Source organism: Equus quagga, chromosome 5 (genome assembly GCF_021613505.1).
Source record: "Equus quagga isolate Etosha38 chromosome 5, UCLA_HA_Equagga_1.0, whole genome shotgun sequence".
NCBI lineage: Eukaryota > Metazoa > Chordata > Mammalia > Perissodactyla > Equidae > Equus > Equus quagga.
Genome location: NC_060271.1, coordinates 65,439,422 through 65,464,638, shown reverse-complemented (window position 1 = coordinate 65,464,638; position 25,217 = coordinate 65,439,422). Strand labels below are relative to the sequence as shown.

The 25,217-nt window shown below is 45.3% G+C and overlaps 1 protein-coding gene across 2 annotated transcripts; it reads left to right on the top strand.

Annotated features, from left to right (window-relative positions):
• The first annotated feature begins 875 nt into the window (after positions 1 to 875).
• RPIA (ribose 5-phosphate isomerase A) lies at positions 876 to 23,314 on the top strand. 2 transcript variants are annotated; one of them, XM_046663076.1, is made up of 9 exons: positions 876 to 1,196; positions 7,785 to 7,845; positions 9,334 to 9,389; positions 10,845 to 10,904; positions 13,725 to 13,789; positions 15,033 to 15,101; positions 15,826 to 15,967; positions 17,768 to 17,867; positions 22,393 to 23,314. In XM_046663076.1, the coding sequence occupies exons 1-9, from the start codon at positions 912 to 914 to the stop codon at positions 22,488 to 22,490; spliced, it is 936 nt and encodes a 311-aa protein (XP_046519032.1). In that variant the 5' UTR covers positions 876 to 911; the 3' UTR covers positions 22,491 to 23,314. The 2 variants fall into 2 exon arrangements, with proteins under 2 accessions (XP_046519032.1, XP_046519033.1); XM_046663077.1 differs by lacking the exon at positions 15,033 to 15,101.
• The last annotated feature ends 1,903 nt before the right edge of the window (positions 23,315 to 25,217 follow it).

Sequence of the window (25,217 nt, the reverse complement as noted above, 5' to 3'; positions counted from 1 at the left end):
TGACAGCTTCATGGGACGCAGCAAAGAGAACTCCGGTGAGAGCGATGACAGCGGCCTATACTGGTGCCTTGCACACACAAGAGGGAGAAGGCTTGCAGTGTTTGAAGGAGATGAGTTCATAGGCAGACAGAAGGGATTCCACCAACATGGACGAAAAGCACAAAGGCTACGTGCTCTTTAAGGACCTCCAAGGAGTCGGTATGGCTGGGGTCAGCATTAGCTTTCTCGCCTGTAAAATGGGGACAATAATTCTCTGCCCCTTCCTATTCCCTACAGTAAGGCACTTTACAAGTAGAGAAGTAAAGAGAAAGTTGTTAAGTCCAGTTAAAGCCCTTGTTAGTCAACAAGGATTGCGGGGTCTCTGCAGAGAACACTTATGCTCGGGTCCAAGCTCTATACGGACGAAGCACGCCACCCAATACTGCCGAGCGCAGAACATCTAGGGCAGATGTTCTAAATTTGCAGTCCTGGGCCTGTTGGGGTCTTAAAGTGGACTTCAGCGGGCGCCAGAGCCCGCGGAGAAGTCACTCCCAAAAGGACGTCTCCAGAAGAGTGACCGCCTTGAAGTCTTGTCCACTGCCACGTTCTTACTGCTGCGAAAAACAGGGTCAGGTCTAACACCCACTTCTCAGACAAAAAACTCCTAAGGTTCACTGAACCGCGGCGACTGGGGCCATACAGGCTGATTCGCTAAAGCCGGGCCGCCGGCAATTTGCGCACCCGGTCGAGGAGCATTGTGGGGCTGGTAGTTCAGGCTGGGAAGCGGCTTCGGGTTACCGAAGCCATAGAACTACATTTCCCAGCAAGTCCCGCGCAGCAGTGGGTGCGGAACAGCTTTGTGTACGTGAGCGACCAGACTTCCGGACGAACCGGGGGCGGGTCCGTGGCGGAGGCTGGAGCGAGGCGTCGGGATGCAGCGCCCGGGGCCCTTCAGCACCCTCTACGGGCGGGTCCTGGCCCCGCTCCCCGGGCGGGCCGGGGGCGCGGCCTCTGGCGGAGGCGGGAACGGTTGGGGCGTCCCGGGCTCCCACGTGCAGCTGCTGGGGCCCGCGCAGTTCGGGACCCGCGGCGGCGCTGGCAACACAAACACCAGTGGCCGGGACGCTCATAGCGTGTGCCCGGCCCCCTCCACGATGTCTAAGGCCGAGGAGGCCAAGAAGCTGGCGGGCCGCGCGGCCGTGGAGAACCACGTGAGGGTGAGCAGCTCAGGGCGTGGGGCGTCTATGCTCGCCGTGATAGGCTCATATTGCGCGCTCTGAGCACTGCCGGGCGCGACTCGTTGCTGGCAGGGCCGGGGCTGCCTGAGAGGGAGGAGAGTGCGCACCTTACCCCGCTTTAGACCCGTTTCTTCCCAGCTTCTTAAAGACCTTTTAGGTATGGAATCGGTTGGGGGCGAGTCCCTTAAAGGTTGAGCTACCTAAGACTTCTCTGGCTGGATAACAGTTTACAAAGTGGAGCCTGGGTCTCATGTTTGGAATGGGACTGGAAGGGACTGCCGTGTGGCTTCCTTATCGACAAATGGAAAATGATGAGTTCTGGAGCTGCCGAGAGGTCTTCCCTTCTCTTCAGTGTCCTGGGAAGTGAGTGGAGAGCTGGTTTGAAAATTGCTTTGAAATTTCATTCTAAGGAAGTTGTCCTTTGGCGCGCGCCGGCTTCTGAGTGTAATCACCAGAGGGAAGGAGAGACAGAGCCAAAGGGCTTTAAACCTACTCCCTTTGACGGGCCGGGTGGACACTTGAAGTCTGGAGGATGTTGTTGTTTAAGGTCGCGGTGCAGAGATGTTTAGCTGTTACTCGGTGACGTCGTGGCCCCACTTGTTTGTCAAGCGGCGGGTGTGGTGCTGTTTGTGGAGTCTTTTAACCTGAGTGGATTTCCTATCACCAATCAAGTTAATTATCTTAATTACAGTACTTCGGGAGCCAGTGGAGTATCTCTGCCCTTGGGTGGAGTTTCCTTGGCTTTACTGGCTTTTTGTCTTTCTTTTTTACTTCTTAGAAAGTGTTATCAGACTCCCTTTTTTCCTCTAATGATAGTTCTTAACATTGGATAATGCTTTAGTGTACTACAATTTTGCATAGATAGATGATGTTTGATCCTCAGACAGCCTGGTTAAGTGGGAGGGGCCAGTGTGGCAACCTGTGGCACAGCGTGTTCTGTAGAAGGAATGGCCAAGGATCTTCCAGAACCCAAACCAAGTGACTCTTGTTCCAGTGCCCCAACTCCTGTTCCAGTGCCCTTCCACCAGTTCCACAGCTGCCCTCTTCTGGTGTAACTTGTTCCAAATCTGGTTAGCAATAGGATTTTCTATGGGAATTCACAGAGATAATGTGAAACGTGTGATCTGGCTCTACTTTTGGGATTCAGTACCTCAGCTGTAAAATTGGGACAATAAGCTGAAATTTCAAAATGCCTCGATAAAGCAAATAGCTAATAGGTAAATGAAATCTATACAGTTAGAAAATCCCTATAAGTTAGTTTTCCTATTAATCTATTTACGTTAATATTTGGTGGCACGTCTCCCTGACCTTCGTTTTATGGTTATGTATTTGGTTAAATAGAAATCTGCAAGCCCCCACCTCAGGCTAGAGCCCTAAAACACTGGATTCCAGCCGCATTATTCCATGAAGTTATGAGGTCATCCTGGGGAGATGTCTACTGGCCTTTTGGGGGCACCTCCCCCCAGTCTTAGTTGTACCCACTTTTCCTACCAAACTTCTTTCCTGATATGCCAATACTACTTGAATTTTGTGTTTTCTGCTCTTTGACATTGATTTATTCATTTGTTTGCCAGGTGTTTATTGAGTGCTTAGTATGTGTCAGGAAGTTGGTGTGGTGGCCAAGAGGAGGAGAGTCAGGTCCTCGATACCCTGCAAACAGGATGACTAATTCAAGTCCACACGTTTCTTGAGCGTAGTTATGTGCCTAATTGGCAAGGCTTAGCTGCCCTCCCCGGGGGGTATCCTTTGCCCCATCTAAGGCTGTTTTTCTCTAGCACTTCGTGTCTTGAAATAGTTTACTCATTTGTGTGAGTTTATCCAGGTAGGTTATATACCAAGTCCTTTGGAGTGTTCTTAGAGTTGACCTTTCCCTTTGACCTGACAACTTTCCTGGTTTAGGCTCTCCGCATGGCCAGAGGATTGCAGCTGTGCTTATCCTGTCCCCTCTGCGAACCTCCCAACTGATGTATTATTATCTTCTGAAGCTCTCATCTGCTCTTGTCGCAGTGGCCCTCAGGTGGCCTCATTCTAACCTTTGTGTAACATCATCTGGAGCATCTGTTGCAAGCTAGGTACTGAGCCCGGTGGAGGGGCTAACAGATAAGAGGCTCTGGTTCTTGTCCTTAAGGCCAGAGTCTTGTTTCCTTCTATGCTCTCTTCTCTCCCATGTTCCAGAACATTGGAAAAGTCAGATTGCTGGCATATAGTGTGTGTTTTAACATCACCGCCCTCGACCTAGAATGCTCTTTCTTGTCCTCTGCGTTTGCCTCTTAAAATTGTGTGTGTCCTTTAGGGTTTGGTTCACGGGCCATTTCCTCCTTTCAGTTTTTCCTTAGCCTCCTAAGGGAAGGAAGAGTTCTCCTCTTTGCTTCTGTAGCACTTTATACCTCTTAGGTGCCTTATGTTGGTGTCTTATGTCCTAGTCATCTGTGTGTTTGTTTCTGCCATCCCCCTAAAGGGTAAGCTCCTAGAGGGTAGTAAACCTTATCTTCATTCAGTGTTGGTCACAGTGGGGCCTGCCGGTAAATCTTCATTGAATTGTGTGGAGTATGGATGCAAATATGGAGGTTGTGGAGTTATTGGTGGTCCTTTGCTTAGAATCTCTGGGGTGTCAGGTTTCCAGTTCCTTAGCCTATTGGTATTCCAGTGTGGTGACCACTTCCATGTCTGGGCGGATGGAGAACTTGGAGAGTTCTCAGCTGAATCCTTTGGGTAGCCACCCTGGACTCAGGTCTGCCTGTTTCTGGGAGTAGCCACCCAGGATGGGTCGCCATGCAGGGCCATGCTCTCCTGAAGGTCTGTAGCCCCTTTGTTCTCTTTGGAGCCTGGGCTTTGTGTTTTGACTGGCTTAGCTTTGAAGAAGTTGGTGGGCAGTGGTTCCAGTTGGTCAGCAGAAAACATATTTCCAAGGTTACCCCATTGGAGAAGGAGAGGGAAGTTCTGATGTTGCACATACAACATATGGTTTAGTATTGCCCATTAGAAGGGGCTTGGCAGCTGCCTGCTTGGCAGCCTTTTGCTGTTGCGCACAAGCAGCCTTTGGCCACCTCTGTTTGGCTTTGGCTAGAACACTGGTTCCTGGGCCAGTCAATCGATTCCAAGGTAGCAGGACCACATGGTTGAAGAGCTTTGGGCCTGGCAGGCCCCTGCAGTTCTTGGCCTTCTCCAAGAGCCAAGGAAGAGCCTTGCACAGAGCTTGTCTGACTCATCCAGGTTCATCGGTGTGCCACCTGCCTCCTGGGTGACGTGAGTCTATGGCAGAGCATGGTAATGAGGAATCTGGCAGTTGAATGATTCTGTAATTAGAGCTCTCAGCTTTAGGTCAGGTGTGAAAGTCAGGTCAAGTCTACCTAGCTAGGCATTAATAAGTCAAGACATTTTTTCATTACTTGAAAATTTTTACGTGTTCAGAAATTCAGCTATTTTGAATGTTTTTCTGTTGTGATGTGCTGTTTACTCGTCTTGAAGACTGCTGTTGCCCAGGAAGCCAAACGACCATTGGATGTGTTGCCTTCTTGAGGTCATCATTGCAGATGGAATCTTGACTTAACCTGAGCTCTGCTCTGAGTGCCCCTTGGTGTATTTGGTGACTTTGGAACTATGAGCTAGTAAAGGTGATTTCTGTCAGGTCGCAAACACAGAGGTTGATGGGTAAAGGCCTCTCTGTAGGTAGCAGAGGCCCAGCTAGAATTGGGGACATTAGCATTTGATTTGTTCCTTTTTGTAACTCCCTTCACCTGTGAGTCATTCTTTCCAATCTTTTCTACTTTGAGATAGAGTCTCACTTTGAGAAGGACCATATGGGGACCAGGGGCTGGCCTTGTGTATTCTTGTGTCCTTTGTCCTGTGGGGTGTGAGGAATGTTGGCTGTAGCCCTCAGTTTGTCCTGAGGGGCCTCTAAGACTTTTCTTCCTCCTACAAAGAAAGTTTCACTATGGGCTTCCCCTTGCCAAATGGGTTAGTTGTTAATCAGTTGCTGGAACTCTAAGAAATTTGAAATAAAATGATGTTTCAGCTAATTGAACTTCCTGAAGTTGTATCTTCAAAGTGAGGTTGTGTAGGGGGAATAATGGATATCGTTAAAAGATAATTTTTTTAAAAAAGGTAAAATGGTGATACTTATTCAGATATAAAATAAGCATATCAAAGATTTTATGTAACTCATTAAATTAATGAGGGAACTGGAAAAGATGTTACAGCCTGTTCACAGGAAAAACCAAAGAGCCATAGATTTATATGCATTCAAGAAATGTTAAAATAAATTTACAAGACCTATCTATAGGTTATTAACCAGTTGGATCTCACAATTAATTTGCATTTCTATGGACAAGAATTATTTGCTTTGTTAACACTTATCTAGAGTTGTAAAGCGGCCTAGTCCAAGGCAAAGACCCACACTCCTGTAGGGTCAGATAATACCTGAAGATAATACTCTTTCAATTCCATTGAAAGGGTGTCCAATAATCTCTTTTGCTCATTTCCTTTTTATTTATTTATTTATTTATTTATTTTATTCTTTTAAAGATTGGCCCTGAGTTAACCTCTGTTGCCAATCTTCCTCTTTTTTTTTCTTCTCCCCAAAGCCCCCCTGTACGTAGTTGTATAGTCTAGCTGTACGTCCTTCTGGTTGTGCTATGTGGGATGCCGCCTCAGCATGGCCTGATGAGCTGTGCTAGGTCCATGCCCATGATCCAAATGGCGAAACCCTGGGTTGTTGAAGCCCAGCTCGAGAACTTAACCCCTCGGCCACGGGGCTGGCCTCTCTTTTGCTCATTTCTAAGTCTTAAATTTTTCCTTACATTCTTGAATTCATTTCTAAAGGGAGGATAATGGGTCTTAAGGTCACAGGGGGTGGTTGTGAGATTTGCTTTGCATTAACATTTTAAAGATTGGCACCTGAGCTAACAACTGTTGCCAATCTCCTTTTTTTTTCTTCTTCTTCTCCCCAAAGCCCCCCAGTACCTAGTTGTCTATTCTAGTTGTAGGTCCTTCTGGTTGTGCTATGTGGGACGCTGCCTCAGCATGGCTTGATGAGCAGTGCCATGTCCATGCGCAGAATCCAAACTGGCGAAACCCTGGGCTGCTGAAGTACTCCAGTACGTGGACTTAACCACTTGGCCATGGGGCTGGCCCCTGATTTGTATTAACATTTATAAATCTTCTTGGTAGGTGCTTAATGGTAGCTGCTGCTTTGGTTTTTAGCTGTTTTGTGGGAGATTGCTTCCAGAGAGTTGCTTAGGAACTGAGCTCCACATTAGTTCCTGATTGTTCCTACCCTGACCTTGTTTTACTGTTTGTGGTCTAACTGACCTCGCTGGGCCCCTACTCCGCCCTTAGTCTGCTGATAGGTACCTTCCCCCTTTCTTAAGACGGCAGGCTCGGTAGTGTGATGCCTGTTTCTTGTCCTTTGTACTCAGGAAGTGCTCTACATCTCTTATGAATCCTTCCTATTGTGGATGAAGACTAGTTCTCATGTTCCTAACTAAGTCGTTGCCTTCTTCCCATATTCTCTGAGGCAGGCTTGTACAAAATGAGGACCCCTTGGCATCAACTAGACAGATGATGTGAATTGCTGTTTTGAGGTTCCATCAGACTTTCCCCTCTTCCACTGACTTTAGGGGAGCTCTCGATGGTGGGCTTGCTGTGTCTCTTAGGTTCCCTCTGATGCCACCAACTTGAAGGTGCCTGTGGTCAGTCTCCTGCCTCTAGATGTTAAGCTTGTGTGAAAAGGCACTGAAGCCAGAAACCTCTGCTTTCTGCTCTTAGGGTGCAGCTAGAATCTGTTGTATTTTCTCTTAGGGCCTTTCCTTTCTGATCACCCTCCTGGAGTTGGCCAGGAATCTTTCAGTGCTCATCTGCAGGCCATTTTTACGAGGCCAACTTAAGTTGCTTTGTGTTGTGAGTAAGCCAAGCCTTTTGTCTGATAGGATGTAGAGAGTGTTATAAACAAGACAACAGGCCTAAAATGGAGTCACTTCTGCTAAACCGCATATCACCAAACCGAGACTGAATTACAATTTTGGCTCTCCCAGAAATGGAATCTTAAACCATTCAAACAGGAATTGCCTGATGGGCACTAGTTAGGTAATCTGCCTGATAGACCCCGGCCATCCCCTAAAGGAAAGTAACCTTACAATAACCAACCCGCTTTTTTGCCTCATATGCTGTCCTTCCTACTCCCTTCTGGCTATAAATGTCTTTCATTTTGTATAGCTCCTAGGAGCTTCTTTCTGTCTGCCAGGTTGGATGGTCCCCAATTCAAATCAGTTTTTGCTCAAATAAACTCTTAAAATTTTTGATATGCCTCCGTTTATCTTTTAACAGGAGAAAATGGTGATGTCAGTGTCAGAGATGAAAGGAGGACCGTGCTGATAAATTACCGTAGGGCGCTAGGATAAAGGACAGCTTTGAGCTTTAGTGGTTATGTTTCTGTGAAATGGGCACAGTACCTACCTTGCACCCATGTTGGCGAATTGCCGTTAATAATAATTTTACAGTTTGAGAAAGTGGGATGAAGAGGGAGTAAAATATGACATTAGTTTTGATTGTTCCTCCCTTTTTTGGCAGAATAACCAAGTACTGGGAATTGGAAGTGGTTCTACAATTGTCCATGCTGTGCAACGAATAGGTATGTTCTTGGGCTGTCTACTGGGCGTTTTGTGTGGCATGATGGGGGTGGGAAAGTAGAGGAGGAGGGGAAGTGGGGCACAGGTTTGGCACCTGCCTAGCTCGGCTCCAGCAGCAGGGAGCTGGGGAGCAGGACTGCCTGCCTGAGGTCAGTTGAGTGTTTCTGCTCTTCTCTGAGAGAGGGGTTCTTGGACCTGTCTAACTAACTTTTGGGGATACCCTGGGTTTGTTTACTCTGCTCAGCTGGAGGGGCGGAGCTGACTTAGGATGAGGTCTCCACAGAATTTTAATCATCAGTGGTCTTGAGTGTGCCTGCAAGGACCCTGAGGCAAGGTGTCTGATGCCTGTGGATTCCTCAGGCAAACAAATCAAGGCCAGCCAGGCTTGCCCTGTCCGTGACCCTGGAGTGGATGTGAGGCGCCTGCAGTTGCTGGCTGGTTCATGCAGGTGCTGGCTTCCTTCTGATTAGGGTGTCTCCGTGCTGAGGAAAGGCTCAGGAATTGTTAGCCCTTGTGGCTGCTCAACAGGTTTTACTGCCCTGCTCTTGTTTGTAAGAACAAAACCCAGAGGAGAGGCTTGCCTGAATGCTGATCGATTCTTCTAGGTGCCAAGGGGCAGTGCTCAGGAGACAGTCCAGGAACGCTTTGTCTTTAAGAAGTGGTTGTGGTGGCTTCTGGAAGCCTTCTCATTGGCCCTACAGGGGCTTTAGTGTTGCTCACCTTTTACCTTAGCACTGAGTATGTGGAGAGTTTTAAGTGCAAGAGTTACTGTAGATTTCATAATAGTGACATCTAAACCTCCCACGATCCAGACCAATGATTAAAAAGACTTGAAATTTTAATAAGACGGTTTTTTCCTTAAGACTGTTTTTTTTAAATCAAGTTTTCCTGAAAGGTACAAATCCAAAATGAATAAATAGACACCCTTTAACTGCTTTCTGGGGTCTACGAATGATTATATTTTTTACTAAATGTAAAAGTTGAGTTCTCGCCTTTTCCCTGTAAAAGCCAATATAGGAATGTAGTTAAGACTGTGGAGCTGGACTGCCTGGGATCATATCCCAGCTCTGCGACTTGTGAGCTGTGTAACTACTCAGTTACTTTACCTCTCTGTGCCTCAGTTTCCTCATCTGTAAAATGAGGATAATAACTGTAACTTATCTGTGGGTTGTTAGGATTAAAAGAGTTCACATGTACGAAGTTCTTTGAATATTGCCAGGCACATACTAATAGCAAACACACTGCTCTTTCTGTGGTTAGTACTTAACCTTCTTAGACTTTCTAGTGTCCCTATCTTGTGACGTGTGACGTGTGACGTTGCTCACCAACCTTTTCACCAAGGGTGTAGACACACAATGAAAGACAGCTGTTGGTGGTGGTGGTGGGGGGGTTGGCCTTTCTTTTCTGTTGGATTTGAGCAAGTGTGCACATGACATGACAAGTAAAGGGAGGAGAATGAAAAGCCACCAACACAGCTTTTGTCTCCACAGCTGAAAGAGTGAAACAAGAGAATCTGAACCTCGTCTGTATTCCCACGTCCTTCCAGGTATGTCCTGTTTTCCATTCTGCGTCTTGGCAGTTCCTGCTGAATCTCCTGGTCCCTGAGGACATGGAGGTGTGGCTTTGGACTGTGCACCAGGGTGGTTCTAGGTGAGAGAGCCAGGAGCAGGAGGGGGTTTATTGACTGGGCACTGCTCCTTGGAAGTGTGGTTTTAGATGCATTGATTTTTCACTGAGTGAATATTTCAGTGTATCTTGTATTAGGCACCATGGGGTATGTAGAGATGACCACATAGTCTCTATCCTCAAGGTGTATTATCTCCGTTTATAGGTAAAAAGACTGAGGCTGAAGGGCAGTCAGTGTTGTGTTAGTAATGCATGTACAGTAGTTTGAGTCCATGTCTAGTGCTCTTTCATCATAAAATAGTAGGGCTGGTGGAGGAAAGCAGTGGGGCCAGTTAAATATGAGGAAAGGTAAGGAAGAGTAGAGTTAAGGAAGGGAGGGAAGAGAGGTGCCCAGATAGAGACAGCCGCCGTCCCTCATCTCGCCATGCTGGGGAAGGCTATGTGTATAATCTCTTCGGATTCGTCAAGGCGATACTGTGAACTGAGGTTAAAGGTTGGAACTGAGGGTGGCTGGTTCTCCTGTGATTTTGTGGACTTAGTTTTGGACAGCTGGGTCTTAGGAAAGCCTCCCAATCCTGGAGGCTCAGTGCTGGCAGGCTGCAGGTAGCTCTGGTGAAGGGAGAGAGTATTTGAGGGGCTGCTAGGTTCTTTCTATGCGGGTGTGTGCCCCAGCTTGTCAAAGTAGGGGGTGGACGGATTCCAGGTAGACACGATAGGGAGGTAGGAGAGCGCATGCTGTCAGAGCTTCCTTGAACTTGAATCTCTTGGGGACTCTGAACAAGGTGGGTGGGCACCCAGGGGACTGAAAACAATATCATGATTCCTGCTTCATGCTAGAAAATGAGTAGTTTTACATTGCCTGTTTTGCCTTTGAAATCCTGCTGTCCTGAGGAGATGCTTTTAAAGTCAGTGGAAATCATAAAATGTCACACACTTTTATTTGCGTGATATTCACACTGAACTATATGCAGTTCGTATCATTTGTCTAACATCATCTCTATTAGATATCTGTTGCTATGGAACAAATTACCCCCAAACTTAGCAGCTTAAAACAACAAATATTTATTATCTCATAGTTTCCAAGAGTCAGGAATCTGGAGTGGTTTAGCTGGGTGGTTCTGGCTTCAGCTCTCTCGTGAGGTTGCAGTTAAGCTGTTGGCCAGGGCTGCAGTCATTTCAAGGCTCCAGCTCCCAGGATGAATTAACTTAGTTTTGCCATTCTTGGGGCTAGATCTCCTATCTCTTGGTGGGCCAGGTTGGCGGTTGGGAGGGAACCTTGATCAGGATTCAGTGTTGGACACTTAAGTCAATTCTGAGAATCTTTGCCATGTGCTCCGAGTAAATGATTATGGATGCTTTTTCCTGTCCTCTGCAGGCCCGTCAGCTCATCCTGCAATACGGCTTAACTCTCAGTGACCTGGACCGACACCCAGAGGTAAGAGAGAGTCAGGCTGTTGTCTCTTTCTGTCTCCTTTTTCGTGGCTGTCACTTGTTCTTGGTCTCTGGATATCTCGTCGAGTCTAGGAGAAAGGTCGGTTAGTCATACTAGCTTTTCTCCTGGGACCTTGAGTATGAATCCTGGCTGAGGTCACAAGTGGAGAGCTCCTTAGTTTTCAGTACATTCTCTGTGGTTTAACTGTGAGGGCTCAGTAAGAGTGTTGTGAAGGGGGATTTGTCAAGTCTAAGGCTGGACCCAGGACTTCCTGCAGTTCTTGTACAGAGGTATAAGAGCGGGCCGGCCCATGGAGCTTACCTCTAAGGGGAGATAAGAAGTAATCATCTGAGGCAGCCATGGACATTTTGAAAGCAGGTTGAAATTGGCTTTTATGGTAAAGACAGTTAAACACACAGGCAAATCCGGAGGAGATTGAATTGATAAGGGTGAGCAGCATGCTTACAGCCAGCATTTACTGAGCCCTTACTGTATACTAGGTATGGTGCTCAGTGCTGTACCTGTAATAAACTATTTAATCTTCCGTAGTCTTGAGGGTGGGTACATCATTGTCCCCTTTTACAAATAGGAAAAAGGCACAGAGAGGACAAAGCATTTGCCTCAGGCCATGCTTTTTTTTTTTTAAAGATTTTATTTTTTTCCTTTTTCTCCCCAAAGCCCCCCAGTACATAGTTGTGTGTTCTTAGTTATGGTCCTTCTAGTTGTGGCATGTGGGATGCCGCCTCACCGTGGCTTGATGAGCGGTGCCATGTCCGTGCCCAGGATTTGAACTGACGAAACACTGGGCTGCCTACAGTGGAGTGTGCGAACTTAACCACTCAGCCCCGGGGCTGGCCTCCTTCAGGCCATGCTTTTTGTAAGTGGCAGAGCCAGAATTTGAATTCAGGTGATTCTGGCTATAGAGCAGTGCTGTTTAGAAGGGTTTTGTGGGAAGAGGTAAAGTTTGAGCAGAGCTGTGAAGGCCAGGGCAGGAGACCATTCCCGAGTGGGGTAGATGGAAGCCCCGGGAGTAATTCCAGGCAGCCGTGGGCATATGTGGACAGTGCCCAGATTAGCTGGGGAAATTAGGAGCAAGTGAGCGGAATGTGTTGGTGTGGAGTGGGGAAATGGGAGGGGCCAGGCTGGATTGGGAGAGTGGGACAGGGTGGTGGCGGCCTGTGGGGTGAGGCCTGATAGTGATCTGGTAACCTAGTCATCATGGTATATACAGACCTCAGGGGTTAAGGAAGAACTGTGGTAAGCACTCATTGGGAGATTTCTGTGGGAGAGCCAGGGCATAAGCTGAATCAGCTGTTCAATGTTGTGAGGACGTGAATTGGGCTGAAGATGGGCCTGTAACCCAGACAGATATAGTTGCTGCCTTCCAGGCCCCAGAAGAGTTGGTGTAACCCCAGCCCGGCCCTGGGGTTAGTGCAGGGTCGGGGAGGAGCGTTGCAGGCCATAACTTCAGACAAAGGGCAGGTCTGTAAAAGGATGGAAGCAGGAGTGCCCTGCTGAAGTGTTGTGGGCTTTATACCTGTGTCACGCCAGCCACGCCAGGCAACTTCTAACTGCAACCTGAACTGAATTTGCACCCTGAGATTGGTTTACCCATCTATTTATTTATTTAATTTATTTATTTTTGGTTAAGAAGGCTGGCCCTGAGCTAACATCTGTTCCAGTCTTCCTCTTTTTGCTTGAGGAAGATTGTTGCTGAGCTAACATCTGTGGCAATCTTCCTCTGTTTTGTATGTGGGACATGGGACGCTGCCACAGCATGGCCTGATGAGTGGTGTGTGCAGGTCTGTGCCTGGGATCCAAATGCAAGAACCCTGGGCCTCTGAAGGGGAGTGCAGGAACCACTCTGCCATGGGCCGGCCCCACCCTAAAGTTTTTTTTTTGAGGAAGATTAGCCCTGAGTTAACATCTCCTACCAATCCTCTTCTTTTTGCTGAGGAAGATTGGCCCTGAGCTAACATGTGTGCCCATCTTCCTCTATTTTTTTATATGTGGGACGAATGCCACAGCATGGCTTGACAAGCGGTACATAGGTCTGCACCCGGGATCCAAACCGGCAAACCCCGGGCCGCCAAAGTGGAATGTGCATACTTAACTGCCACACTACTGGGCTGGCCCCCCTGCTGTTTTAAAAAACTGTACTTGAAGCTCCCACATTGTCCGTGCAGGATACCGGGAGTGATGGGAAATACATAGCTTCTTTCATTAGCCCCTCGACCACGTTTGGGGCTGGTCGTGGAGCTTTCTAATAGAGGGAGTGTGCAAACCCAGACAGATGCTTTGGTGGGATTGTAATAGGGGTGCCTGAGATAATTTCCAATTCCAGATCATGTCACGTGTGTGTCAACTTTAACTCTTCACTGGGTCTTTTCTGTCTGCTTGAAATTGCCTGTGTTTTTTGCTACGTTAGTATGTAGACTTCTGAATCAGTGTTTCTCAGCCTTTTTTCTATTATTATTCCCTTCATTGAAATTTTAATACCACGGATATACTGTATATCTATTTCTGTACTTGGGGGTTATGTCACTAATGTTGAGATTGCATGCTCTCAATAATTCCAGCTCGTCCACAAAGAAGCCCTTCAGTGAGAAAAGGGAGTGTAATGTTGTAGGTTTCCTGGTGACCCTAGTGGAACAGTTAAACCTCTCAGAGCCTCAGTTCCTTGATTGGTTAAATGGGACTAACTTGACCTAGCTAATAAGGCTGCCAAGGATTCAATGGGCTATTGCATGTTCAAACTTTTCTCAGAGCCTCCCTTCATAAGGCTGTTAGTAGTTTTTGTATCTTTCCTTTCCCCCAACACAGATCGACCTTGCCATTGATGGTGCTGATGAAGTAGATGCTGACCTCAATCTCATCAAGGGCGGTGGGTGAGTGTGGTGAGGACTTTCTTGCTAAAGAGTATCTGCCAGTTAATCCTTAGCAAAGCCAAGTGGAATACAGAATAAGCAAATTGCCACTGTGGTGTATGTGAGTTTGTCTTTCTACTAGGATTTTGATAGCATATGGCCATGGAGCCAACTTTGCATTTCTGCTCATTAGTAGCAATCTGGTGACTAGGAACCTGGGCCTCTTCAGTGAAATTATTCATCTTAATGGGTTTTCTGTGTCTACATTCTTCTGCTGATTCAAACTTTAAAAACTGTACAGGCTAAACGAAACATATTATTGGAGTAGATTATTAGGTCTGTGGGCACCAGTGTGTGATCTTTGCTTCAAAGCTGCTCTTACCTCTGTTAGCAGTTGATGATATATTTATTCATTCATTTGGAGAACGTTTACTGGGTGTTTGTTAAGTGTTGATTTAGGGGGTAGGGAATGGTGAGTTGAAGAAGGTAAAGTCCTGTTCTCCTGGTTCTTGTAATCAAGCAGAGCATGGAACGATGCAAAATTTGTTTAAAATCTCACTGTGCTTTCTCCACTTCATCATCCTGACTGTCAAGTGTGGATAGAGCGGGTTGTTCAAAGCTTTTCCTTACTTCTCAAGTTATAGACCTTTCTGTTCATGCCGTGCTCAAATGACTTCTCCCTGAGCACAGTGCTTCCTATCAGATGGATCTTAGATGGGGTTATGCCCGGCCTGACTGGGAACCGTTTCTCCCAGACACAGGCTAATGTTTCCATAGTCCGTTTACTACTAGAAGCAGCGTGTCTGAGCTCGGGCTGCCATAACAAAATACCATAAACTGGGTGCCTTCAATAACAAAAACTTATTTCTCACAGTTTGGAGGCTCTTGGCTGCCTTTTCACTGTATCCTCACATGGCGGAGAGAGTAAGCGAGCTCTCTAGAGTCTCTTCTTAGAAGAACTCTAATCCTATCAGACCAGGGCCCCACCCTTATGACCTAATTTAATTGTAATTCCTTAGAGACCTCATCTTCCGAATACAGTCACATTGGGGATCAGGGTTTCAACATATGATTTTTTTTGCGTGGGTGTGGGGCACAGTTCAGTCCATTGCACAGCATGATGAAGTCGGGGATGTTCTTTTAAGAATTAAAAATTAGATTTGTCTTTAAGCGCCAGAATTGAGTGCTTTCCTGTATCTGACCTTAGTTCCCAAATTGAGTTTTTGTCTTATTCCTGTGTTCATTTGCTTCTTCCTGTCCCCAGAGGCTGCCTGACCCAGGAGAAAATTGTGGCTGGCTATGCCAGTCGCTTCATTGTGATTGCTGATTTCAGGTACAGTGTTCAGTGTTCTGAACTGTCCACTAAGGAGGTAGATCAGACCCAGGCCTCATCCCCATGTTACAGAGGAGGAAATAGAGGGACTGTCTGACTTTCTGAGACTGATGGCTAGGGCAGTGTCTTGGAGGGTTATGTTCAACTTTCATGCTGAAGGTAGAGATCGCTATTTCATGTGTCCGTTGCAAGGAGGAGGAAGCAGCTTGTCACCCTTGTTAACAGAGCACGTCCTCATATAGCACTCATTTGATCCTTGCAGGGAGCCTCAGAGGAAACAGGGCAAGCCCTGCCCACTGACAGTGACTCAGCACGCCCTGCTTCTTCTGGGGTCACACGTGACTTGCGTTGTGGACAAGGCTTGACCAGGCTCTCAGATTCTCTTTTAAGGAGTCTGGTGGAAGGCACTTGTACTGAGCATGTTAATTAAAAAAAAAATGTATTTACTTAGGAAGGATTGGAGCTGTAGGAAGAACATAAATAATAAACACTTGTATAACCACAAGCCAGTCATATCTAATTTTAACATTTTTGTCATATTTACTTCAAATACCTCTTTTCTTAAATAGTAACACATAGCCAATATGTGTGAAGCCCTGTATACTTGTCTCTGCTCACTTCCTTTGCCCTCTCACCAGATAATTAACCCCATGCCTGATTTGGTGTTTATTTGTACCATTGAGCTTATTTATATTTATTGTGCTTTTTGACTGTTTCTTTCCAGGAAAGATTCAAAGAACCTTGGGGATCAATGGCACAAGGGAATCCCCATTGAGGTCATCCCAATGGCCTACGTCCCAGTGAGCCGAGCTGTGACCCAGAAGTTTGGGGGCACGATTGAACTTCGAATGGCCATCAACAAGGCAGTAAGTGGCCAGGAAGCTTTCAGGAGGGCATTCCAGCGTCTCAGCGTGCTGTCTTCCTTTCTGCTTCAGTTAGGTCCTCTGTGCCTAGACTGAGTGGTCAGCTTTCATTTATTTATTTTTAATCAGTTTATTGGTTTATTTTTAGAGTGCTGGCTTTATTGGTTTCTATATTCAAACTCAATGTAGATAAGACTATACTTAATGCAGTGCATATCCTCTGTACAAATTGAGGAATGATTCTTTCTCTTTGTCCCTTGGGGTGTGACCCTCCTGAGGTGATCTGACTTTTGTACGTGAGGCCTGGACCACCCTGATTGACAGCTGCTAAAAACAGGCTTGGGAAGCCCTCCTGGGGCAGAAAATTTTTCGGGTTTCATGATGTAATTTTCTTTTTTCCTCCTCTTTTCTCATTCTGTGGTTAAATGTGACAAGAAGTAGAATTTCTTGGGGGATATGAACCCCTCCCCAGGAATACACTCCAGAAATATAGTCCAACTGTTTCTCTTCAGCTGCTAAAGTGGGTTGCACAGAACTTTTTTTATTTTCCTCTTAGGCTTAAATAAACAAGCAAAAGTAAAAATCCAAAAACTAACTGTAGTTAGAGACATAGCTATAAAGTTTGGAAGCTATAGAAAAGAAAACAAATTATCTGTAACTCTACCCTGATGAATTTTTATTTTGATATGTTTTCTTCCTGGGGTTTTCGTGACTTTTTAAAAATCAGTCCTAATCAGAGTGCTTGTACGGAGCGCTGACTCTGGCTCCCTTTTGTAGATCGTCGGAGGGTCTCTCTCACAGCTGGGATTACTCCAGCACCTGCCTTTGTGGCGTTCTTACCTGACCTCCCACTTCTTCTCCTCCCGTCATCAGGGAGGACTTTGACTGTAGTGTTCTGTCAACACTTGTCCTAAACGCCGTCTAGTGCCCACAGCTGTTCAGGAATTCTGGGTTAATTAACTAAAACTGCCTCCTGCGTGTTTGTCCTCAGAACCCGTCTCTGCTTCCTGTCTTTTTGAAGGGATGGCCTGGTCATGGGGAAGTGATGGGTGCAATAGCATTCTTATTTTGCATTACTGGTGGTACTTAATGTGAAGCTGTGAGAACGTTATGTCGTGTCGGTAGCCTGTTCTCTTGCTATAGTTTTTCACTCAAATAATAGCTAAGAATTGTTGAGCCGTTACTGTGAGGCCTCACTCTGGTAACTGCTTACCCGTGTGGTTTATACATAAGCTGTGTTAGGAAGTATGTATCATTACCCCTTTTTACAGTTGAGGAATCTGAGTCTCACTGAGCTTATTGGCTTCTCGGAGATCTATACCTATGTGGCTTCAGGACTCAAATTTTTTAAAATTAAATTAATTAATTATTTTTGAGGAAGATTAGCCCTGAGCTAACTTCTGCCGCCAGTCCTCCTCTTTTTGCTGAGGAAGACTGGCCCTGAGCTAACATCCATGCCCATGTTCCTCTACTTTCAATGTGGGGCACCTGCCACAGCATAGCTTGAACAGCAGTACGTAGGTGCACACCTGGGATCTGAACCCACAAACCCCGGGGCACTGAAGCAGAATGTGCGAACTTAACTGCTGTGCCACTGGGCTGGCCCCTCAAGACTCAAATTTTGACTCCAGAGCTCCTGCTCAGTACTGCTTCATAGCTCTGCCTTCTAGAAAGCACGAGGTGGGAGTACTGGTTGTAGTGGGTTAATTAAGATGCTTATCTTTGGTTATCATCTCTATTTTTCTGCCTCTCTCTGCCTGCCTGTATTCACATCCTCTGTAAATGTGGAAAATTATCTTCTAGGGTCCCGTGGTGACAGATAATGGGAATTTTATCCTGGACTGGAAGTTTGACCGGGTACACAAATGGAGTGAAGTGAACACAGCTATCAAAATGATCCCAGGTAATGTGAATGGCGTTCACTGAGCATAGACACCCATGCACTTCATAACTGTCCCCAGCCTCTGGCCGCAGGAGGCACAATGGACATGGGCTCTGTGAGACTTGGTTGGAAAGAGGAATTTCCTTTATACCATGTTTGGGGTTTCTAACTTCATGCTTTGCCTTTTTCCCCCAGGAATAGTTATTGCTTACCTAGCAGCTTTGTTGGTTGCGCATTTCACAACCCATCTCAGTTGGGATAGACCTAGAGGTAATGGAGTGTAAGAGGGGGCTTGCCTTGAAATAAGCCCACCCTCTCTGTGTAGAGCCTTTCCTTCCAGGAGCTTGACTGCAGCCTCTTTGGTTTTTATGGGCTCGCTCCTTAAGCACTGGGGAAAAATGACTCAGTTCACCCACACTCGTTAGATACATACCACAGGCAAGATGCTGTGCCACACGTTACAGGGAATGCTCCCATCTATAGAATGTGGAGTCTGCCTCTACTCCAACTCTCCATCAAGGAGAGCTGATGTAAACTTGGGGAAGCTGTGGGCAGTTGTGTAGAAGCCATGCCTCCAAATAAGATGGAATGTGCTAAATTCTGCTGGGGAATACCGAGAGTCTAGAGTGTGCATAGTTGCTTCCTTTTTGGGGTATGTAGGCAAGTTCTGTGGAGAAGAGGTGGCTTTTGACCTATGCTTTCACATAGCGTGATCTAGACACTATGCTAAGTGTTTAAAAATGTCTCATTTGGGGGGCTGGCCCCGTGGCCGAGTGGTTAAGTTCGTGCACTCCGCTGCAGGCGGCCCAGTGTTTCGTTGGTTCACATTCTGGGTGCGGACGTGGCACTGCTCATCAAACCACGCTGAGGCAGCGTCCCACATGCCACAACTAGAAGGACCCACAACGAAGAATATACAACTATGTACTGGGGGGCTTTGGGGAGAAAAAGGAATAAAAACCCACAAAACTAAAATTAAAAAAAAAAAAATGTCTCATTTGATTCTGCGTTTTGGTGAGATCGTTGCAGAGGAAGGCATCAGTGGAGGAAGGTTAAACAATTTGCCCAAGGGCTGCAATGCCAAGATGGGAGCCCTGGATTATCTGCCTCTAGACCCTCAACTTTTAGTTCTTACTTCCTTGAGTGCCAGGTCGAGGAGGGTTGTCTGATGTGAACATTTGGAGCAGTGGAGAGCCTCACTGCATCTTGTGCCTGGGATCTAGGGTAAAGGCTGGGTGGGCAGTGTGGAGGTGAATTATGAGACCAGGCCAGAGGAGGTATTGAGGGATCATACGAGGGGATTAAAAAGAGGAGGAAGATGTGAGAGATACTAGTCTTATGATATTGGTCTGGGAATATTCTGTGACATGGAATGGGCCAGAACTGGCTAATGAGGCAGATACGGTCAGTTTAGCAGATTGCAGTGGCTAAGAGTGGATTCTGGGGCAGAGCGCCTGGGTAAGGATCCTAACCCAGGCTTGCTCTATCAGTGTGAATTTTGAGCAGTTAGTTAACATCTCTGTGCCTCAGTTTCTTCCTCTGTAAAAAAAGCTAATTCTAGTACCTACCTCACAGGGTTGTTGGGAAGATTAAATGAGTTAAAATGGTGCCTGGCACACAAGGGAGTGTTTGTTGACTGAATAAATTCCTAGGAAAAAAGGATACGAAGGATACTATCTTCACCATTAGTTAAATATGCTAGATTCTAAGTTATCCATGCTATTTGGGAATGAAAATGGTGTGAATATATGCCATGTAATGAAGAGCTAATTCTTCCAAGCTTTATTTAGTCTGCTATTTTAGTCTTCTATTGACAATCTTTTACCAGATTTATTAAGTAAAAAAGATGAGTTGAATTATATTTATTTTCTCACTTAGTGTTACCTTTTTGGTGGAAGAACTAAAGAGCCAGAAGGCAGGAGGAAGAGAAGATGTAGAGGTCACTGTTAGTAATATGGAGAATTTGCCCCTAATGATAATGCAGACAAACCCAGGGGACCTCAGAGGAAACAGCTCACCAGTGTTGGCACTGTTCTTCCGTGGGTGGATTTCTTGCCGTGCCCACTAGGTAGCTCTGTTGCTCTGGCTCAGACCTTTCTTGACTTGTTGAGACATTGAGATGTCCTTTGTGAGGAAATTTCTCCCGTACTTTGCTCTCCACCTCAGTAAGTCGAGGCCAGATCCTAGAGAAGTTCAGAATTTTATTAGGAACCTAAAGTGAGGAAAGTGAAAAAAGAGGCTAGATATTAAATCCTGTAGTACACTGCCACCAAGATCATCAATGTGGCTTGTTCTCTTTCTCTTCCCCATTTGGTTCATTATAATACTTGCTGCTGGACCAAGATCAAGGGAGAAGCAGGGCAAGTTTCCCTGTCTGTCCCTGTCATCCTGCCTATGTTCCACACACACATGTTTGTGTGAGGACATTTAGAGGACAGCTGAACTGCTGCATGGCTGGTCACTCCTTTGGATGTTCCATTGGGTGACACCCAGAACAGAGAGGTTCTATTGAAGGGTCAAAGCTAGTGGGCTTCTTTCCCCTGTGGTCACATGGAGCCACCTCTGCCCTTTCCACTATTTTGGGGGTAGAGGGTGGGGAGCATGGTGCAGTCACTTGCAGCATCTCAGTAACCTGAAGAGATGTTGCTCCAAGCTCAGAGCTTAGACTTCTGCCATTTGTCTCTGCTCTTTCTTTGAAGCCTTTTCTGAACCTGGTTTGACTTCTTTTTGGATCAAGTGGGAGCTGTCACCTTTTGTTACAGAATTTTTGAAAAGGATGGGCTTTGGCCACTTTGCTTGTCTTTGGGAGGCTCCACTAGTGTCAGCACAGTGTGGTGCCAGGGACCTTTATGTCTCAGCAGCTCTTTTCTCTAGCTAGTGGCTTCACATTGCCAATAGATTATTTATGTATTGGGGGCTGTCTTTGGAAGTTTTAAATTTATTTATCCTTTGTAATTTACATTGTTCAAAATTACAAGAATAAATAGTGAAAAGTCTCTTCTTTCCGCCTCGCCACCTTTTCCCTGTCTGGAGGCAGCCAGTGTTACCACAACTGTGTGTCCTTGAGTTGGTCTTTCATAAACACAAACCGACCTCCCCCCGCCCCATCCTTTTTTACACAAGTGGAGCACACTTGACAGGTGTTTTGCTTCCTATGTTTTTCTGTCTTGGAGATTATTACATAATGGTTCACAAAAGAGCTTCCTCATTCTTCTTTTTGAAATAACTGCATGGCATTCCATTTTATGGCTATCACATAATTTACTTAACCAGATCCCCACTAGTGGGTTTTTGTTTCCAGTCCTTTGCTAGACAAGAATTACTAGATCAAAGGATGATGTATCTGATTTTACTAGATGGTGGCTAATTGCCCTCCATGGATTGCACCAGTTCATCCTCCCATTAGCAGCATATGCAGCTGCTGCTTTCCCTACACACTGGGTCCATCAAACTTTTTTTCTGATAGTTGAACTGTATTATCTCGTTATAGTATGTGCATATATATAGATATTTTCGGTAAAGATTGCTTACAGTTGTAGTTAATTCTCACTGCTGAATACTATTCCATTGTATTTGTGTTTATGAAAAAAAAAATGTTTGTAGTATCCATTCTACCCTTGATGGGCATTTGGGTGTTTCCAGTTTTTAGCCTATTAGGAAAGTGCTGCTGTGAACATTCTTATACATGTATTTTGATTATTCTGTGTATGTCTAACAGTTGCATACATACCTAGGAATAGAATTGCTGGATCATTAGGTAAGAGTGTGTTTAGCTTTAGAAGATGTACTAACAAACATCTTCCAAAGTGGTTTTGCCAATTACTGTTGCTCCGAATGTGTGGAAGTGTCTGCATCTTAGTCTAATTTTATTATACTCATCCTAGTGAGTGTGTAGTGGTATCTCATAGGTTTAATTTGCATTCGCTTTTGACTGATTAATTTGAGCAACATTTTTTGTGTTTATTGGCCATTTTGTATAGCCATTTTTGTGAAGTACCTCTTTAAATCTTTTGCCCATTTTTCTACTAGATTGTCTTACTGGTTTGGAGAGTTGTTTATATATTTTGATGTGGGTCCTTTGTTGGGTATATACATTGCAAATATTTTCTTGCGCTCTGTGGGGAACACATTTAAGGTGGATAGTGTGACTGAAAATAACTGGGAGTAGGAATTGCTTAGAGTAGTCATGGAACGCCTCTCTGAAAAGATGTCATCTGATATCTGAAGCACAGAGAAGAACCAGCCCCTTGAAGGGCTCAAAGATGCCTAGTCCAGCAAAGGAAATAGCATGAGCAAAGGTCCTGAGGCAGGACAGAGCTTTCCATGTTTGGGTATGGAAAGAAAGCCAAGATAGAAGAGGAGAAGAGGATTGTAAGAAGAAATAAAAATAATCATAATCTCTTTTCATTGTCATGTGAGAGGAAAGGGCTTTATATTTGTCATTTTGTTCTCTGCTGCTAATGGTAGTTGCTCCTACTGATCTTTGATTGTTGTCCTGTCTTGGGAATCTGAAACTTAATGCTTCTTTCTGTGCTTTGTCCTGCAGGCGTGGTGGATACAGGCCTATTCATCAACATGGCTGAGAGAGTTTACTTTGGCATGCAGGACGGCTCAGTGAACATGAGGGAGAAGCCTTTCTGTTGACCCTGTAGGAGTGGAGTGTGTTCACCTTGAGCCTCCAGCCCACAGTCGAGGTGCACATGCCTCTCCAGGGGCCCTTGCCTTAATGGATCTGCCAGGCGGACAGCTGGCAGGGTCGAGGGTTGGATTCAATCCCGTCTTTTGAAGTATTGTTATTAAATGTCTTTTTAAAAAAAGAAATATAAACATATATATTTTTACTATTAAAAATACTCAGTTTTTTTTTATAATGTAGAACTTGATTTCATGTTTTATATGAAACATTTACCAAAAAAAAAAAAAAAAGAAGGGGACTGTCTTTTAAACTTTTAACTTGAGCCTGCTGGTTAAGCTTCTGAATATTGGGTTTGCTGAGAAATGTAAATCAAACCTTTTCTTTAAACTGGTAAAATGAAGGGCCCGGCCGGCAGTGATTCCCTGATGCCTTACTGGAAACATTAGTTTACTTTTCTACCACACTCTGTTTAGTTTTTAGTTTTCGTTGTGATCACGCACAATACCTGGTTACGTATTTTAAGATGAGGTTTACAAAAGTCTGGTGAGTGGTGCAGTGTGGTGTGTAGTGACCCAGTGTAAACTGTCAGGGAGAAAATCTGGTGGTTCTTCTGCTAAGATCAGGGGGTTCATTCAGACCCCTGTCGGAAGCAGTTGCCCAGAAATACTTGCCAGTACTGCCAAAGCACTGCTGTGAAATGTGAAATACTTTTTAATGATTGTCTTTTTGTTAATATTTTTTCCATTCCTTTTATTATTACTTGCATGACTTGGCATCAGAAGTTGTCACCTCCTTATATTGTTTGAAAGTTGAAATAAAACAGTATGGTGCCGTTTTGACTCTTTGTCTTTTTTATAGAATTTGCAGTAGTTCTGCCGTAGAATAGGAAGCAGTTTTGCTCATCCCGTTTATATTGGGTCTTTGATGAGGGGTGGAGTTCACTCAAGAAATCTTGAACCAAAGAGCAAGTAAATATTTCCTTTATTTCTGAGAGAGCCTGACGTCGGTTTTATTCCATAGACCTTTGTCAAACAAGACATTATATTTGTTAATTGAGGATTGTTCAAAACAGCTGAATGAAAGTCACAAATTATCCCCAAGTTTTTATTAGTCAAACCTGTAGTCATGGAAGCTGACAAGCGGTTAAGTGGGTAACCTGAATTTCCTCTGCATCCTCTCCACTCTGTAGTCTTCACAGTCTGTCTGATGAGTGGTGAACTGTCCGGAAAGCCTCACAGGCAGGGTAAGGAAAGGCCGTGATCAGCTCAGTGATCACTCTAGACGGGACTGGAATCCATCCTGTTGTAAAGGTGTTGATGCTGAGAGCCCTCGATTCCCCGCTGCTGACTTTGCCCCGTACTTGGTTGGCACAGGCATTTCACTTGGCTTGCCCTCTGTTTTGAAGCTTGGATGGTAACTACCAAACTTGTTGGCATCTCAATTCTTGCAGAATCAAATTGCAGGATAAAAGTTAATCAGGACTGAGCATTGAAGAGGCTTATTTCCTGGCTGGATTCCTCTTTTTCTTCGCTGTCACGGTGCTCTTTAAAAATAGTTGCCTCACACATTGTTAGGAGATCTGTTGTTAGAAGTGCTTTAGTTTTCTTCAGGACTGTTTTGGTCTGGATGATAGGTTAGTTTTGCACAAAATGGGCACTAGATCTTAGCCAAGAAAACTTGATAGAGCTGATTTTTTGAAATAATCCTTTAAAGTTCTTGTGGGGTGGATTATACTCAGGGATAAAGGTAAACAACAAAGTTAAACTGAGTTTCTGAAAAACACCTGCATGCTCCACATCACATGTAAATTCTCAGCAGGTTTCGTAAGCGTTCGCACCTGTGACTGAACCACAGTTCCTGTATGTGTTAGTATGAGGGTTTTCTTGAAGAAAAACACTCGCTATGCTTTAGGCACATACACACCAGTGTGTTCTAGAGGTAATTTTTGATTAAAGTTTCTTAAATGAAATTGTTGTTAAAAGTGATCTTGTGGGTAATAAGTTGGGTGGAAAAAATTTGCAGGCTTGTGATCTGTCTGAGGGGGGCACAGGGCAAGCTTGGCAAGTTTGGTGTTTGGGAAAGGTTTATCACTAAGTTAACCTGCCACATTTCTGCAATGTGTCAAAGGGGAAAAATCACTTAGGTTTGAATGAAATCTGTTCAATTTTGATTTCAGCTAGAGCTCATAAAGTTTTGGTACTCTGCATTCATCAAACTTTTTTGAGTTCCCATCAGGTGCCAATTCCCAGTGGGAGGGAGGGAGGGAGGGAGGGGTGGGGCAGAGAAGAGTAAGACACCTCTGGTGCTCCAGTTTACCTTTGTGCTTCAGATGCTTCCAGCCTGTTGGGCGAGACAGGTGGTTGACAGAGGAATGCCATGGTGGAGGAGCACCATGAAGGAACTGTCAGCATGGTGGGGAAGAGGTGGGCCATGCGGTGATTCTGGCGATAGCTTCCTGTCGTTACTCACTGTGTGCCAGGTGCTGTTGTGGGCCTCTGGCCTGTTATCTCACAGCCAGTCTATGGTGTTTGTTCTCTGAGTTTGTGGAATGAACAACAGGCTCAGTTTACGTAACTTGCTCAGGTCATATACTGAAAGCAGGTCAGACGTCTCTGGCTCTGGGCCTTGCTCCTAATTCCAGGTGTTGGTAGGACCCTGAATAGTTTGTTCCTTAATTGTGTGTCTATCATTTGTAATTGGAGTGACAAGTAATTTGTTAAAGTACTGAAGTTAGT

Bases quoted from the DNA above. Each gene is read 5' to 3' on its own strand.
- RPIA (XM_046663076.1), top strand. From the start codon at position 912: ATGCAGCGCCCGGGGCCCTTCAGCACCCTCTACGGGCGGGTCCTGGCC. The intron at 10,905-13,724 runs GTAAGAGAGAGT...CCCCCAACACAG, and splicing joins ACCTGGACCGACACCCAGAG to ATCGACCTTGCCATTGATGG. The intron at 15,968-17,767 runs GTAAGTGGCCAG...ATTATCTTCTAG, and splicing joins GAATGGCCATCAACAAGGCA to GGTCCCGTGGTGACAGATAA.